General features: G+C 43.4%; 1 protein-coding gene across 1 annotated transcript in view; it reads right to left on the reverse strand.

The window, feature by feature from the left end:
* The window catches only part of PPFIA2 (PTPRF interacting protein alpha 2), a 422,696-nt gene that overhangs the window by 329,795 nt on the left and 76,258 nt on the right, over window positions 1–16,643 (reverse strand). Inside the window, exon 3 of the mRNA XM_029079000.2 lies at window positions 9,521–9,574. Within this exon, the coding sequence (XP_028934833.1) occupies window positions 9,521–9,574 (54 nt within the window). The remainder of the gene's footprint in view (window positions 1–9,520; window positions 9,575–16,643) is intronic.

The raw sequence follows: 16,643 nt of genomic DNA on the forward strand, positions 1-16,643 counted from the left end.
CACAAGTCTGCTGTGTGGCCTTGGGCAAGTCACTTCACTTCTCTGTGCCGCAGTTACCTTATCTGTGTAATGGGGATTGGGACTGTGAGCTCTATTTGTTTTGCTTTGCTTGTACCCAACCCAGCGCTTAGTACAGTGCCTGGTGCATAGTTAGGCGCTTAACAAATAACATCATTATTAGGGTTCTGCACAGAGCAAATGCTCAAGAAATATGATTGAATGAATGAAACAGTCTTGCCTTGTGGACGGAGACTGGGCCTGGGAGACAGAGGACCTGGGTTCTAATCCCAGTTCTGCTGCTTGTCTGCTGTGTGACCTTGGACAAGTCACTTAGCTTCTCTGTGCCGCGGTTACCTCATCGGCAAAAACGAGATTAAGAGTGAGAGCTCTGTGTGGGACACGGACTGTACCCAAACTGACTTTCTTATATCAACCCCAGTGCTTAGAACAATGCCTGGCAAATAGTAATTGCTGAATAGATACAGTCCACATCCCACGTGGGGCTCACAGTACATATTACTGATTCATTATTCATTCAATAATATTTATTGAGCGCTTACTATGCGCAGAGCACTGTACTAAGCACTTGGAACGTACAAGCCGGCAACAGAGACAGTCCCTGCCCTTTGACGGGCTTACGGTCTAATCGTTATTACAGTCTAATCGGTTTTAAAGGGGAAAAAATAAATCCAAAAGTATTTCCAAGTTCTTCATACTGATCCTTTTATTTGCATAAGTCCCCTCTCTTTCTGATTATTGGCTCTTACTAAACCATACGACATCGTCAAGAAGGTTCCAGGTTCAAATCACTAGCATAAAAAGGGGAGAGTGATTCACCTTAGTAAAACTACCCAGTACAGGGCACAGTGACGTACAAGGACCAGTCCTTAAGTCTCATCTGATGGTGGAAAGGTCATAAATTCAGTTGGTCTCCCCAAGGCTAAATTGGGGTGGAAGGGTGTGGAAATAGGATGCAACACCTTTAAGAGTCAGTAGGGTCAACCAGTGGTAGGACCTAAATATAGTGTTTTATATATATATATATATATATATATATATATATAAAATAGATATTGGGAATAGATTGGAATAAAACTGACAGGCTGAAATTAAAGAATAACGCTCATAAAAGAAGCAAAGACAGACACTTCAAAGAAATACCGGAGGAGAGTTTGTTAATTTGCCCATATCATAATAATAATAACGTTGGTATTTGTCAAGTGCTTACCGTGTGCAGAGCACTGTTCTAAGCACTGGGGTAGATACAGGGTAATCAGGTTGTCCCGCATGAGGCTCACCCATTTTACAGATGAGGTAACTGAGGCACCAAGAAGTTAAGTGACTCGCCCACAGTCACACGGCTGCCAAGTGACAGAGCCGGGATTTGAACCCCTGACCTCTGACTCCCAAGCCCAGGCTCTTTCCAGAGAGCTACGCTGCTTCTGCAGACCTTTCTGACACGAGGCACAAGCCTTGCTGGATGGGAGAACCACTTACATTCCCTGTCAATCACTCGTAGAGCAGCCGGCTCACTGACATCTGCTGACATCTCCCTAATTATAGAGAAATCCTGGGGCAGGGGGTGGGGTGATGTGCGTGAGGAGAAGAGGCTAAAAGGGGAAACAGAATGGTGAAGTTGTAGTTTATTTCCCAGACCTGAAGACATTTTGGTGCTTGGCTTTCAGGGGAAAAGAAATCATACAGAGGGAGAAAAAAAAATACATCGCTGTTGGTAGTACTGGGGTAAATGAGGCTAAATTAAGGACCAGTAATAATGAGGGTAATAATTACTATGGGCCAAGCACTGTGCCAAACTCTGGGATTGCACATTCCATGCGCTTAGTACAGTGCTCTGCACAGAGTAAGCGCTCAATAAATACTATCGAATGAATGATAGACGATAATGAGATTGGACATAGTCCCCATCTCACACAAGACTCAGAAAGAGAGAGAAAAAGTATTTTACCCCCATTTAAGAAGTGAGGAAACTGAGGTACAGATAAATTAAGCGATTTGCCGAAGGTCACACAGAAGGCTAGTGCTGAAGCTGGGACTAAAAGCTTCTCTTAGTTCTCTTAAAAACTTAAAAGTTCTGTGCTCTTTCCACTGAGCCATCTTCAGTTACACCCTAAGCAGTGTTGTTATTACTCACTTCTGGCTAAGGGAGCCTTACAGTTCTGAATTTCATACTCTGGGAATGTACAATGGATAGTTTTACGTGGCTCTTCTATAAAGAGGGGTGCATGTGAAGTCTGGCGTAAATACATTACCACAGGGAGAAAGCACTACTCTTTGGGGGAGGAAGGTGAACAAATGGTTTTTTTCTCCAACCAGTCGTCCAACTCATTGGTAGAGGCCAGGACCAACTTCCCAAAAGCATATTCGGTAAGCACTTACTATCTGTCAAGCAGTCTTCTGAGCCCCGAGGTAGATACAAGTTAATCAGGTTGGACCCAGTCCCTGTCCCACGTAATAATAATGTTGGTATTTGTTAAGCGCTTACTATGTGCCGAGCACTGTTCTAAGCGCTGGGGTAGACATAGGGGAATCAGGTTATCCCACGTGGGGCTCACAGTCTTAATCCCCATTTTACAGATGAGGGAACTGAGGCACAGAGAAGTGAAGTGACTCGCCCACAGTCACACAGCCGACAAGTGGCAGAGCTGGGATTCGAACTCAGGAGCCCTGACTCCAAAGCCCGTGCTCTTTCCACTGAGGCACGCTGCTTCTCCAATGGGGCTCACAGTAAGTAGGAAGGAGAATGGGTCCTTAATCCCCATTTTTCAGTTGAGAAACTGAAGCACACAGAAGCTAAATGACTTGCCCAAGGTCACCAGCAGGTAACTGGCAGAGCCGGAATTAGAACCCAGCTCCTCTAACCTCCAGGTCTGGACTCTTTCCACTGAGCTATGCCGCTACTTCCGGTACATTGACAGCCGATTCTTGGGACGTTACCTAGGAGCTTAAGCAAGAACTATGCTGGATGGGAGAGTGAACACACAACAGTCTCAGTGTCGTGGCTCAGCGGAAAGAGCACGGGCTTTGGAGTTAGAGGTCACGGGTTCGACTCCCAGCTCTGCCCCTTGTCAGCTGTGTGACTGTGGGCGAGTCACTTCACTTCTCTGTGCCTCAGTTATCTCATCTGCAAAATGGGGATTAAGACTGTGAGCCCCACTTGATTCCCCTGTGTCTACCCCAGAGCTTAGAACAGTGCTCTACACATAGTAAGCGCTTAACAAATACCAACATTATTATTATTATAGAGGACTTAAAGTTTAGCGTGGGGTGGTTAACCCAGTCCTGCCCCAACAGGACAAGCACAGAGCTGTCTCTCCTCCAGACTGGAAACTCACTGTAGGTAGGGGTGTGTTTAACAACTGTCACACTGTAATCTTCCAAGTACTTAATAATAATGATAATGTTGGTATTTGTTAAGCGCTTACTATGTGCAGAGCACTGTTCTAAGCGCTGGGGTAGATACAAGGTAATCAGGTTGTCCCAAGTGAGGCTCACAGTCTTAATCCCCATTTTACAGATGAGGTAACTGAGGCCCAGAGAAGTGAAGTGACTTGCCCACAGTCACACAGCTGCCAAGTGGCAGAGCCGGGATTTGAACCTATGACTTCTGACTCCCAAGCCTGGGCTCTTTCCACTGAGCCACGCTGCTTCCCCTATTCAATTGGGTGCTCAATAAATGCACGGGTACAGCTGCTTCTCTGTAATAATGGCCCAGGCACTGTACTAAACGCTGGGGTGGATACAAGCAAATCGGGTTTGGCACAATCCCTGTCCCACATGGGGCTCACGGTCTCAATCCCCATTATACAAATGAGATAAGTGAGGCCCAAAGAAGTGAAGTGCCATGCCTAAGGTCACACGGACAAGTGGCAGAGTCGGATTTAGAACCCATAACCTCCTGACTCCTAGGGCCATGCTCTATCCACTATGCCATGATGACTGTGGCCGAAAGATGTTAAAACATGGCAGATAACTGAAGTTAATTCTCCCCTAATACGGTCTAGGGAGCTGAGCGACAGCTGATGCTCAGCGTGGCGCAGTGGAAAGAGCACGGGCTTTGGAGTCAGGGCTCATGAGTTCGAATCCCAGCTCTGCCACTTGTCAGCTGTGTGACTGTGGGCAAGTCACTTAACTTCTCTGTGCCTCAGTTCCCTCATCTGTAAAATGGGGATTAAGACTGTGAGCCCCACGTGGGACAACCTGATTCCCCTGTGTCTACCCCAGCGCTTAGAACAGTGCTCTGCACATAGTAAGCGCTTAACAAATACCAACATTATTATTATTATTATTATTTGGTTCCATGTAGGTCGAGGTCCCCTGTGGATGGAATTGACTCTCAAATTTTGTATTTCCTCAAGTTAAGTAGTGTGTCCTAGGAGAAAGAGCATGGACCTGGAAGTCACAGGATGCGGGTTCCAAGCCTGGCTGCACCATTGATCTGCTGTGGGATCTTGGACGAGTCACAACTTCTGGGTCTCAGTTTCTTCATCTGTAAAATGGACTTTTTGCAGAAGCAGAATGTCTAGGGGACAGGGCACGGGCCCGGAAGCCAGAAAGTCATCGTTTCTACTTCCATCTCTGCCGCTTGTCTGCCATGTGACCCTGGGCAAGTCACTTCTGGGTCTCAGTTACCTCATCTGTAACATTAAGACTATGAGCCCCACGTGGGACAGGGACTGTGTCCAACACGATTTTGCCTATAGCAAACTCAGCGCTTATCACAGCGCCTCCCACGTAGGAAGGCTTAACAGATACCATAATTATCATTTAGATCCTATTTTATTCTACTTAGAATGTGAGCCCCATGACACACACACCAGGTAATGTGTCCAATCGAGTTATCTCATAACTACCTCAGCTCTTAATACAGTGGGTGCTTAGTAAATAATAAGTTATTAACAAATACCATAATTATTAGTAGTAATAGAAACCCAAGGATGCTTTCACACCAGAAGTACGCTTGGAAACCAACTGATCTCCCTAACACATACCCTTTCCCGAAGTAAATTATACTTCTTTTGAAGGGCAGGCCATATCTTGTACTGCTTGAATCAAATTATGAGGCCCTATAGATAATGTCATGGTTTCAGTAAAATATAATATGAAGAAATTCATTATCTACTAAGTCTTTTTGCTTCCCAAGTTCTACTTGTGATCTCTGGTGTGTTGTGATCAATAACTCAAATTAACCCAACCACTTTGGGGCATTAGCTCTTAAACTAGATCAGCAATCCAGGCACAGAAAACAATCTGTGGGCTTTTGTATTGTTGTCTTTGTTTGGGTAAGCGTAAAGTTGAGTAAACTAGCTATAATGACTGCTGATATTTGTCAATTTCAATGTTGCACTTTGCTTTTTCTTTGGGTTAGTGTCAAGTTTTCTACACCAATCACAATGACTATTAATATTTGTCAGTATCAATACCTTATTTTGTTGTTTTTCTTTCGGGTTGTGTACGCTAGTCATAATGACTGTTGACTGTCAATATCAATACAGCATGAGCTGCCAGACTACACACTTTGTGGGGAAATCCTTTGAGTTGGGTTTACACTCCTTTCAACCCATACGTTGAGAGGTGTAGAAAACGTCTCCAATTCCCCAGGGCCATGAAATGGCTGCATCGGGACACCAGTTTCGGTTACTCATTGAGTGACTGAGAACCAGCTCCAGACAATGGTGTCCCTTGTTTCACTGGAATTTGAGAAGAAGAGGTTTTCCCGAGCCAACTCAGCTCTTCCCAGGTGTTAACCAAATGAAGGAAGATGGGTCCAACCAAGTAGAAAGGTTGCCTAGTGGTTGATTTGCTCTCATCTGCCAGGAATCTATCCCCTCAAAACAGTTGGATGCTATTTCAATAGGTCATCATGCTCCTGTTGACAGGTGATGAAAAATTGTGTAGCCATGGTAGAAGGCTGTTTGTGGCAATCAAATAAAGTCCCATCATCAGACACTGTACCCTGGTCCTTTAAAGCAAAAAAAGATGCTTATTTCAGCAGACACCTGGAGTTTAAGTCAGGTCTGAAGCTACCTGCATAAAATCCCGATTTTAGACCGTAAGCCCGTCAAACGGCAGGGACTGTCTCTATGTGTTGCCGACTTGTTCATTCCAAGCGCTTAGTAGAGTGCTCTGCCCATAGTAAGCGCTCAATAAATACTATTGAATGAATGAATGAAAAACCCAAGAGCTGAATATAGTGGCCTTCACAGATAGGAGGACTAGGTCTCGTCATGATATTCTAATTTTCATTAGCTGGATGACTTGGATATTATTTTGAATATAAGGACCACTGAACTTGGGCTCATTCAAAACTTTTATTGAACTCCACTAGTAGATGAAGAGAAAAGTGAGGATTTGGTGTCAAGAAATGACCTCTTTGGTCAAGAGAAATTTGGCTGTGGCTATAAGTAACGCTACAGTGTCATCTAGGTCATGCTTCTAAAAGATTGGTTCATAAGCAAAGTTCTAACCAGGCAGGACCTTCTGGCTACACTGATCTGTATTGACTTTAATTGTCACTCAAATCGGTTGAGGGTATTTTAGTGCTTACTGTTCTGGTAAGCACAACCAAAGGGCAAAACCATGATTCCTGCTGTGGGAGTAATGGGGCAACAGATGTCGATGATGTAGGTAGAGCAGGAGCACGAACAAGGATGTGGTCAGTAACATCAGTATATTGGGGGTGAAATATGAACACGCATAAATATTAGTGCTGAAGGTGGATGGCAAGGGCACGGGCCTGAAAGTCGCAAGGCCGTCGGCTCTAATCCCGGCTCTGCCAACTCGTCTGCTGTGTGACCTGGGGAAATCACTTCACTTCTCTGTGCCTGTTAACTTCTCTGTAAAATGGAGGTTGAGACTGTGAGGTCCATGAGGGACAGGGACCGTGTCCAACCTGACTTACTTGTATCCACCACAGCACATAGTACAGTACCTGGCACACAGTAAGCCCTCAACAAATACCATAATTATTGTTGCTATTATTATTTAAGTGCTTAATTATGTGGCAAGCACTGTACTAAGTGCTGGGGTAGCTACAATATAAGCAGTTCCAACCCAGAGACAACAAAAAAGCTGAGAGTTAATCACTTCAAATGAATCATTTGTAGAAAATAGAATCTAAGTCACAGAAGTCAGGCATCAACTGGGAAGTAGATACAAACTCCAATAAGCAAAAGTTGCAAATACCTTTGTCAGACTAATACCGTTATCGCCTTAATAAGCAGGCAACTAGAAGTAAAAGGCAGCAACCATATACTGAGGATTCAGGAAACATATATGTGCAAATCTTAATGACCAGGCTGACAGTTATTCTTTGTGAAAAATGATTTCATTGATATTTAAGCCATATTCATGGACTCATCCTTTTAAAGAACACAAGCTCTTCCTTTTTCCACCATGAGAACTCCATGTAGGGATTTCTTTATGCTCAGACAACTCATCAGCAGGAGCCTTTGAGTGCAGAATTCCTCACTCCTCAACTACCGGGCCAATGGAAGAACAATGGGAATGGGGGTGACCTCTATGGAAAAGGACCCTCGGACAACCAAGCACCCCTTTCTTAGGGAAATGACTGAGTTTCTGACTTAGAATGAAAACTCTCAGTCACCTAAACAAGAAGCTGATTGGGGATTCACCTTTGTCAGGGAATATTGGCTGGTCTTGATGTAAATCATAGATTTGTCAAGGGGAGTCCTGGCTAACTCCTCAGTAGCCCGGGCCTCCAGTTGGCCCAGATCCATTAAAGCACTGAGAAGTAATGAAGTCTTCTGAGGAAGAGAACGTCTATTTGCTGGAGGTGATGGGGTAAGCCAGATTTCCTGATAGTCGCTCAGAGTTCGATCAAGAGCAAGGGAGAGAAAAAAGCCATTTCTTTACCGGTCTCCCCTACAGGGGCTGGAAATTGATCCCGTACACTGAAGTGTGGATTTAGGATAGGCAGAGGAGGAATGTCCCTCAATCCAAGGCTCGGTAGGTAGTTCCTGATTATAGAGGAGAGTCAGTGATATCTGGCAGCCAGCATTGGGATGGGTTAAAATCCCAGGGGAGCTAATCAAGGGTTAAGGCCTATCTCTGGGTTAATCTAAATAGGTTTAAAGTCACAGGTAAACAACAGGGACTAGTAGATGTCACCAGGAACCTGAAGGAGACAGGGTGAAGATAACAGAGAGGCAGAGAAGAGGGTCAAGTAACTGAATGACCAAGACATTGTCAAGTTGGGTTTCTGGTTACTGTAATCATAATAATGACAATAAATGTGGTATTTGTTGAGCGCGTCCTATGTTCCAGACACTGTATTAAGTGCTGGGGTGCGTGACCTAGAATAGTTGCCTCCACCAGATAGGTCCCCCCGACCTCCCATTTTTGAGGAGGAAATAGAATACTTTTGTTCTGTATCACACACAAAATAATTGTAAGCAGTGATGGTGCCATACCCCAATGTAGGGGAAGGATCAGAATGCGGCAGCATGGTAAAGTGGCTAGAGAATTGGCCAGGGAGTCAGAAGGTCATGGGTTCTAATCCCAGCTCTGCCACTCGTCTGCTGTGTGACCTTGGGTAAATCACTTCACTTCTCTGTGCCTCAGTTACCTCATCGGTAAAATGATGACTGAGATGGTGAGCTCCACGTGGGTCAGGGACTGTGTCTGAACTGCTTTGGTCGTATCCACCTCAGTGCTTAGTACAGTGCCTGGCACCTAGTAAGCGCTTAATAAATACCATACTTCTTATTATTGATTTTTATCATTATCGCTAGAGACAGATTCACCCCAAGGAGGGGTGTTTCATCTTTAAAACAGGCAGACTCAGGGGTAGGAAGAGAAGGAAAGGTGGGTTACTGTAATACTTTGAACGTCTGTCGTGTGCAACTCTGGAAGGGTGCAGTAAAAGTAACAGACACTCTCTCGAATACCCCCTTACCTTTTTCTCTTCCTTCTCCCCTCCTTCCCGCCTCCTTCTTTAGCCTTCTCTTTTTTCTGCTGCTCCCCTTTGACAGACTTAATCCTTCAACAACCCAGCATAATCGCCCACCTCTGCTTTGGAGTCGAGAAAATTGTGCAAAAAAGTAGGGCAGTCATGCTAGTAAATATGCTATTTCTCACCAGCCAACAACTAAAACGCATTTGGTGGAATCGGCAGGATCTCTCTTTTTCTTCTCGTAGAATCCACCAGACACATCAGAGAAAAAATTAATCTACAGTCCCAAAGAATGTCAACAACAACATCCAAAAGACAGTGTTCATGTGACAATTACTGAAACAACGTCTGGGTGTGAATCGAGGAGCTCTTTCGGCCATATTGGTAGAAGAACACACATAGAGATTGCTTGGTATTGCTTCCTTCGAATATAAAACACGAAGAAATACAATTGACCTGCTTTGGCACCAAACAGTGTAGGAACAGAGCAATCTGTGTGCTTATGAGTTTATTCTAAGAATCTAATTGGCACAGTAATTCACGCAGCAATAAGGACATTTTGTGTCTGGGATGAAGAATGGGACTTACCGGTGGATCAGCTACTTTAGAACCATCCAGCCCTCCTGTAAGGGATTCGATATCCTGAAAAGGGGAGAGGTGTGGATTTGTAAAATGCTACTCGGAGCATGGAGGCTTCCACAGACTCACAGTTCATGTTGTCAATCATGATTCATTAAGTCATCATTTACAGTTGAAATCCCACTTAATACTTTTAGACTGTTGATATCTGAATGGCATGTATAGGACTATCAGTTTAACAATTTAACATACTTATCAAAAGGATTTCCCTTCCCAATAGCAAAGCGATTTATTATCCAGAAAAATTGTTCAAGTTGAAATTTTTAAAAAATGAATCTGTGCGATAACTTAATAAAATATGCAGAGACTAGAGCCCTGTGGGAAATGCAGATGCTCATATTTTAGCTAAAAATATAATGTGGCTAAAGGATAGTAATAAAATATAGGTTGATGGGATCACATATTTGTAATACTCCAAAAAAACCATTTTTGTGTTGTGACCTTAAAAGAAAGCCTTCAGCTAAAATTTCTCTCCATGATGTTATGAAGTTGACTTTTTCTTAAAGTACTCATCATTTTGTTCATGAAGGTGAAGGAAGAGGAAAGAATTCATTTCAACAATTAGTACATTACACTTCTGGTTTTACTCAAGATGCTAAGTGAAAAAATGAATGAATAAATGAATGAATGAGAGGGATGTATGAAATAAATAAATGCCATATCAACTCCAGAGCAAGTCATCACCTTCCTCCTACCAAATTCAAACACAGTGGAAACTGTGGAATCATCCTCAACATTTGTTTATAACTGCCTGCACATCCAGCCAGAAACACGGGACAGTTCCTCACACTCATACTGGAATTCCCTCCCTCTTCGTATCCAACAGACGTTCATCCTCCCGACCTCCCAAGCCTTGTAAGCCCGTCAATCGGCAGGGACTGCCTCTACCTGTTGCCGACTCGTTCATTCCAAGCGCTTAGTACAGTGCTCTGCACATACTAAACGCTCAATAAATACTATTGAATGAATTATTAAAAGCACATCTCCTCCAAGACGCCTTTCCCTAATTCCTCATTTCCTCTTCTTCCACTCCCTGCTAGGTCACCCTTGCACTTGGACTTGCATCCTTTATTCACCCTTCCCTCAGCCCCATAGCGTATAAGAGAAGCAGCGTGGCTGAGTGGAAAGAGCCCGGGCCTGGGAGTCAGAGGTCATGAGTTCGAATACCGCCTCTGCCACTTGTCAGCTGGGTGACTGTGGACAAGTCACTTAACTTCTCTGTGCCTCGGTTCCCTCATCTGGAAAAGGGGGATTAACTGTGAGCCTCACGTGGAACAACCTGATTACCCTGGATCTACCCCAGCACTTAGAACAGTGCTCTGCACATAGTAAGCGCTTAACAAATACTGACATTATTATATGTATCCATAATTAATTTATTTACAGAAATGTCTGTTACCCTCCTGTAGATTGTAAGCTTGTTATGGGCAAGAAACGTGTCTACCAACTCTGTTATATTGTACTCCCAAGAGCTTAGTACTGTTCTCTGCACACAGTAAGAAGCCGCGTGGCTCAGTAGAAAGAGCACGGGCTTTGGAGTCAGAGGTCATGGGTTCGAATCCTGGCTCGGCCACCTGTCAGCTGTGTGACTTTGGGCAAGTCACAACTTCTCGGTGCCTCAGTTACCTCATCTGTAAAATGGGGATGAAGACTGTGAGCCCCACGTGGGACAACCTGATTCCCCTGTGTCTACCCCAGCGCTTAGAACAGTGCTCGGCACATAGTAAGCGCTTAACAAATACCAACATTATTACTGATGGATTCTACCTACTCTAACACTTAGAACAGGGCTTGACAACCAGTAAATACTTACAAATACCATTAAAAAAAAAAACCTGGTAAGGGGTTTGGGTTAATCTTTGGTTCCTAAATCCACACTGCATCTTAGTACTTACTAAGCTGGGCTCCAACTGTATTTCAGGGCTAAATGAGTTAAGATGACTCTAATCACAGTCCAAGAAACGGGAAACCAACTATTATTCAAGTGGCATTCAGGTGTGAAAGCTGAGAAGCAGCATGGCCTGGTGGAAAGAGCACGAGCCTGGAGTCAGAGGACCTGGGTTCTAATCCCCATTTCTCTACTCATCTGCTGTGACACCTTGGGCAAGTTACTTTGCTTCTCTGAGCCTCAGTTGCCTAATCTGTCAAGTGGGGATTCGATATCTGTTCTCTACTAAGACTGTAAGCCCCATTTGGGCCATGGACTGTTTCCAATCTTATTAACTTGTGTCTAATCCAGAACTTAATCCAGAGTCCAAGTTGATTAACTTGCATTTACCCCAGGGCTTAATACAGTACCTGGAACATAGTAGGGGCTTAATAAATACCATTTAAAAACCTGCCTAGCCTGCATATATGTCTGCTCGTGTATGTATGTTTGCTTGATTAATTTTGAGCACCCTAGTTGCAAATACTTTTGTTTGTCTTCTCCACTGGAGTGTAAACTCCTTGTGGGAAGGCAAAAAGACCACTTGTTATTCTTACTTCCCACCACCCTGATGCCATGCACTGCTCCAGGTGGACACTAAGTAACTGCTGCTACTCCATCATCATCATTCCAGTAATTGTTTAGCTCTTATTCTGTGCTAACCACTGTTTGTTATAGTATTTGTTGAGTGCTATGTGTCAGGCACTATATTAAGCACCGGGGTAATAATAATAATAATGTTGGTATCTGTTAAGTGCTTACTATGTGCAGAGCACTGTTCTAAGCGCTGAGGCAGATACAGGGTAATCAGTTTGTCCTACATGAGGCTCACGGATAATCCCCATTTTACAGATGAGGTAACTGAGGCACAGAGAAGTGAAGCGACTTGCCCACAGTCACACAGCTGACAAGTGGCAGAGCCGGGAGTCGAACCCATGACCTCTGATTCCGAAGCCCACGCTCTTTTCACTGAGCCACACTGCTTCTCCAAAGATAAAGCTGATCAGGTTGGACGCAGTCTACGTCCCACATCGGGCTCATAGTCTTAATCCCATTTTCCAGATGAGGTAACAGAAACAGAAGTAAAGCGACTTGCCCAAGGTCTCACATCAGAAAAGTGGCAGAGAGGGAATTAGAACCAAGTTCCTTCTAACTCCCAGGCTCGTGCTGTATCCACTAGGCTGAAAGTGCTGGGGTAGATACAATTATTCAGGTTAAACATAGTCCCTGTCCCATATAGGACTCACAATCTAAGTAGGAGGGAGAACAGATATTGAGTCCCCATTATTAAAGTTGATGAAACTGAGGCACAGAGAAGTTGAGTGCCTTACCTAAGATCACACGGCATGCAAGTGGTGGAGCTGGGGCTATTAACTTTTACTATAACTACCAGGGCTAGTGATGAAGGAACTAGGTCGACGGCATTTCCTAAACACCCAAACTAAATTTCTTAGTCTTAATAATGACGGTATTTGTTAGGTGCTTAATATGTGTCCCCCCCATTCTAAGCACTGAGGTAGATCTACAAGCTAATCAGGCCAGATAACAGAACCTGTCCCACCTGGGACTCACAGTCTAAAAAGGAGGGAGAACAGGTACTGAGTCCCCATCATACAGTTGAGAAAACTGAGGCACAGAGAAGCTATGTGAGTTGCCCAAACATCTAATCTAAGTCCATTTTAACACGGCTACACTGGCTAGGACATGTTAAAAAAAAGAAAAAAGGTGAGTCACAGCACTATACCCAAACAACTGCTCTGACGGGAGTGGGAATTGGGTAACAAAGAGCAAGGAAGGCAGGGGAAATATAAAGCATATAGGAAAACAGAGCCTAAGACAAGCTCTGTAAGGAACAGGAGACAAGGAAGCAGAGGAAGAAAAAATATGCCAGGTATTGCGAACATTAAGCATGGCAACACAAGGGACTATTTTTTGCATGCACAATGTGGCTAGGCCTGTGGGGCCTGCATTGGTTCATCCAGTCCCACATGCACTCAAGTCAATCTCACCATCCAAGCCATCCTCAAATTGGAAAGACTGCTATATATTACAGTCCAGAAATACATGAGGGACATACATACATGAGGGCATAAGGGACAAGGTAAACAAAACTGTTCACCAAATCAGTCAGTTGTATTTATTGAGGGCTTATTGTGTGCAGAACACTGTACTAAGGGCTTGGAAGAGTACGGTTTAATAATAAATGGACACATACCCTGCCCACAGTGAGCTTAACAGGTCATGAGGAAGTGCACTAAAGGTTGAAAGTGGTGAAAGGTTCAAAACAAAAATAGGAATATACTTCAAGCAGAAGATAAGCATGGAATTAATTGCTGTAGGAAACTATGTAGGCTGGAAATACCAATCGATTCATTGGTGGACTGGATAACTAACTTAATGGACAAGAGGTCCAGGAGGTTTTAATAGAACAGAAAGTTCAGGATGTTAGGTGCTACATTCTTAGCCATTACCATAAATATTCCAGATGACTAACTATATTTGCCCTACCTTCTTCATTGCCTATCCACATGGGTCTGTTTTGATTCTCTCTTCTCACCCCACATCAGTTAGGTACCGTCCTTACTCTGTCATTTCCCTTATGTGAAAGATATTTTAAAGTTTCTCTTCCCTACTAGACTTAGAGGTCCTGGAGGGCAGAAATCTTATCTGCCAAATCTAAGCGCTGTCCCGAGCACTTAATACAGTGCTCTGCACACTGTAAGCACTTAATAAATCCTGACCATTGATTGACTGATGATTCCTCAAAGAATTCTGTGGGCACCTCCAGAGCCCAAATAGAAGGAGGGACCCGCTCTTAAGCAGATACACCATTCTTTTATCTTCTTATGAATGGTGAAATGAATACTACTCATCAACCTTTTGCAACAGGAAGGTAAGGCAGCCTGATGGAATTCAATTAGACAGTAATAATGGCAGGGGTCCAACAAGACCAACTAAGCTTCCACAAGCATTTGGCAGGTTAATCATCCTAGTAAACTGTAGCAACTTCAAGGAGGGATGCCAAATAAGTTTTGAGTCATACATGGCTTCCTTTATATGAATTCCTTCTTACAGATAACACAAATAGGTTTAAGAGTTTTGTCAGGACTACGGCGTGGCCCGGAAGAGGGCACCCACTATCAAAGAAACTTTGATGTTTCCTTCTCTTTACTTGTTTGATCCTTTATTATGATGATTTCTTACCGACAGATGGCATAACTTTAACATTTTAAAAGCTTTCATCTTGATTTTACTTTGTTAGTGACATTCACGGTCATTAAATGAGTGAGACCATATGATACAGAAAGGAAGTAGAACAGCAGCCAAAAGAGAACTGGGCTAGAAGCAAAATGGGAAGCAGCATGGTCTAATGGAAAGAGCATGGGCCTGGAAGTCAGAGGACCTGGGTTGGAATCCAGGCTTGCTGTGTGACCTTGGACAAGTCACTTAATAATAATTATGGTATTTGTTAAGCGCTTACTATGTGCCAAGCCCTCTTCTAGGTGTTGAGGAGATGCAAGGAAATCAGGTTGTCCCCCCTGGGGCTCACAGTCTTCATCTCCATTTTACAGATGAGGTAACTTAGGCCCAGAGAAGTTAAGTGACTTGCCCAAAGTCACACAGCTGATAAGTGGCAGAGCCGGGATTAGAACGCATGATCTCTGACTCCCAAGCCCTTGTTCCTTCCACTGAGCCACACTGCACTTCTCTGTGTCTCAGTTTCTTCAACCGTAAAATGGAGATCCCATACCTGTTCTCCATTCTAGACTGTGAACACAAGTGTCCGATCTTGTTGATATGTATCTATCCCAGGACTTAGAACAGTACTTGGCACATAGTAAGCGCTTTACAAATATCATGAAATAAAACAAACAAAAAAAAAATGGGGAAAGGCATTTGATCCATGGCTTCAGCAAGAAACACACAGATCCTATTGTTCATGGGCAGTCAGGCTGATTGAGTTCTGCTCTGGCTTAATGTTCCCAAAGAACAGAATGTGAGTAGAGAATAACTGTCACAGCATAAAGCTCCAGGTACACTACTGACTGAACTTTTTTTTAGAAAATTCCGTTCAAAAAAAAAGAGGCATGAATGGATATTTTTGACATGTACATAGTCCATGAACATTTTTTTCCTCTCAAGAAGCTAAAATACTATGAATCCTACACTAGCTCCCCAAGCACCATATTATATTCTAAGACAAGACGATGCTTTAGACTCAGAACTGCAATTTAGTATTCATTGTTAAAAATCCTAGAAAAAAATACCTTTTCAACGATTAGTTTGCTCAACTGCTAATATACTATTCAAATAGAGCAAATAGAGTGGATAGAAAAATATTTTTTTTTAAAATGACATGTCACCAGAGCTGAGATCCCAGCTTTTCCACCTTATGGTCAACATTGTATAGAGTTCTCGCCAGGGAAACCTTATATCTCAAGCTCACATGCAACAAGTATCGTCTTCTCCCTGAATGTCCACCAATTTCATTATCAAATAGCATCCTCAAGTGCTATTCCCTGATTGCTTTTCTCTCTGTGTTTGCTTTTTTCATATTTATTTATTGAGTGCAAACCGTATGCGAGCACTGTATTAAGCACTTGGAATGCACAATTTGGCAACAGATAGAGACAATCCCTGCCCAACAATGGGCTCACTTTTTTCTGACTTTTTTTTTTTTTTTTTTTATCAGCACGAGCAAGTAAATCTCCATCGGTGGCAATCAGTGTGGAATAGTGGATAGATGCTGGGCCTGAGAAGTCAGAAGGACCTGGGTTCTAATCCCGGCAATGCCTCTTGTCTGTTGTGTGACCTTGGACAAGTCTATTCACTTCTCTGGGCCTCAGTTAGCTCATGTGTAAAATGGGGATTTACTACTGTGAGCCCCATGTGGGACACAGACTGTTTCCAACCTGATTACCTTGTACCTACCCCAGTGTTTAGTACAGTGCTTGGCATACAGTAATGCTCAAATACCACAATAATCAAAATAATAATGACAATTTATCATTATTATTATTTTAGGTGGCTGGTCAGAAGTGAGGAAACTTATTTTATCATACTTCCCACTGTCCAACCAGTGATCGATTTTCTCTCTGCCAATTAGTAAAAGCTTCAGAAATAAGTTCTCAGATCTTTGAAGGG

Source organism: Ornithorhynchus anatinus, chromosome 14 (assembly GCF_004115215.2).
Source record: "Ornithorhynchus anatinus isolate Pmale09 chromosome 14, mOrnAna1.pri.v4, whole genome shotgun sequence".
Lineage (NCBI taxonomy): Eukaryota > Metazoa > Chordata > Mammalia > Monotremata > Ornithorhynchidae > Ornithorhynchus > Ornithorhynchus anatinus.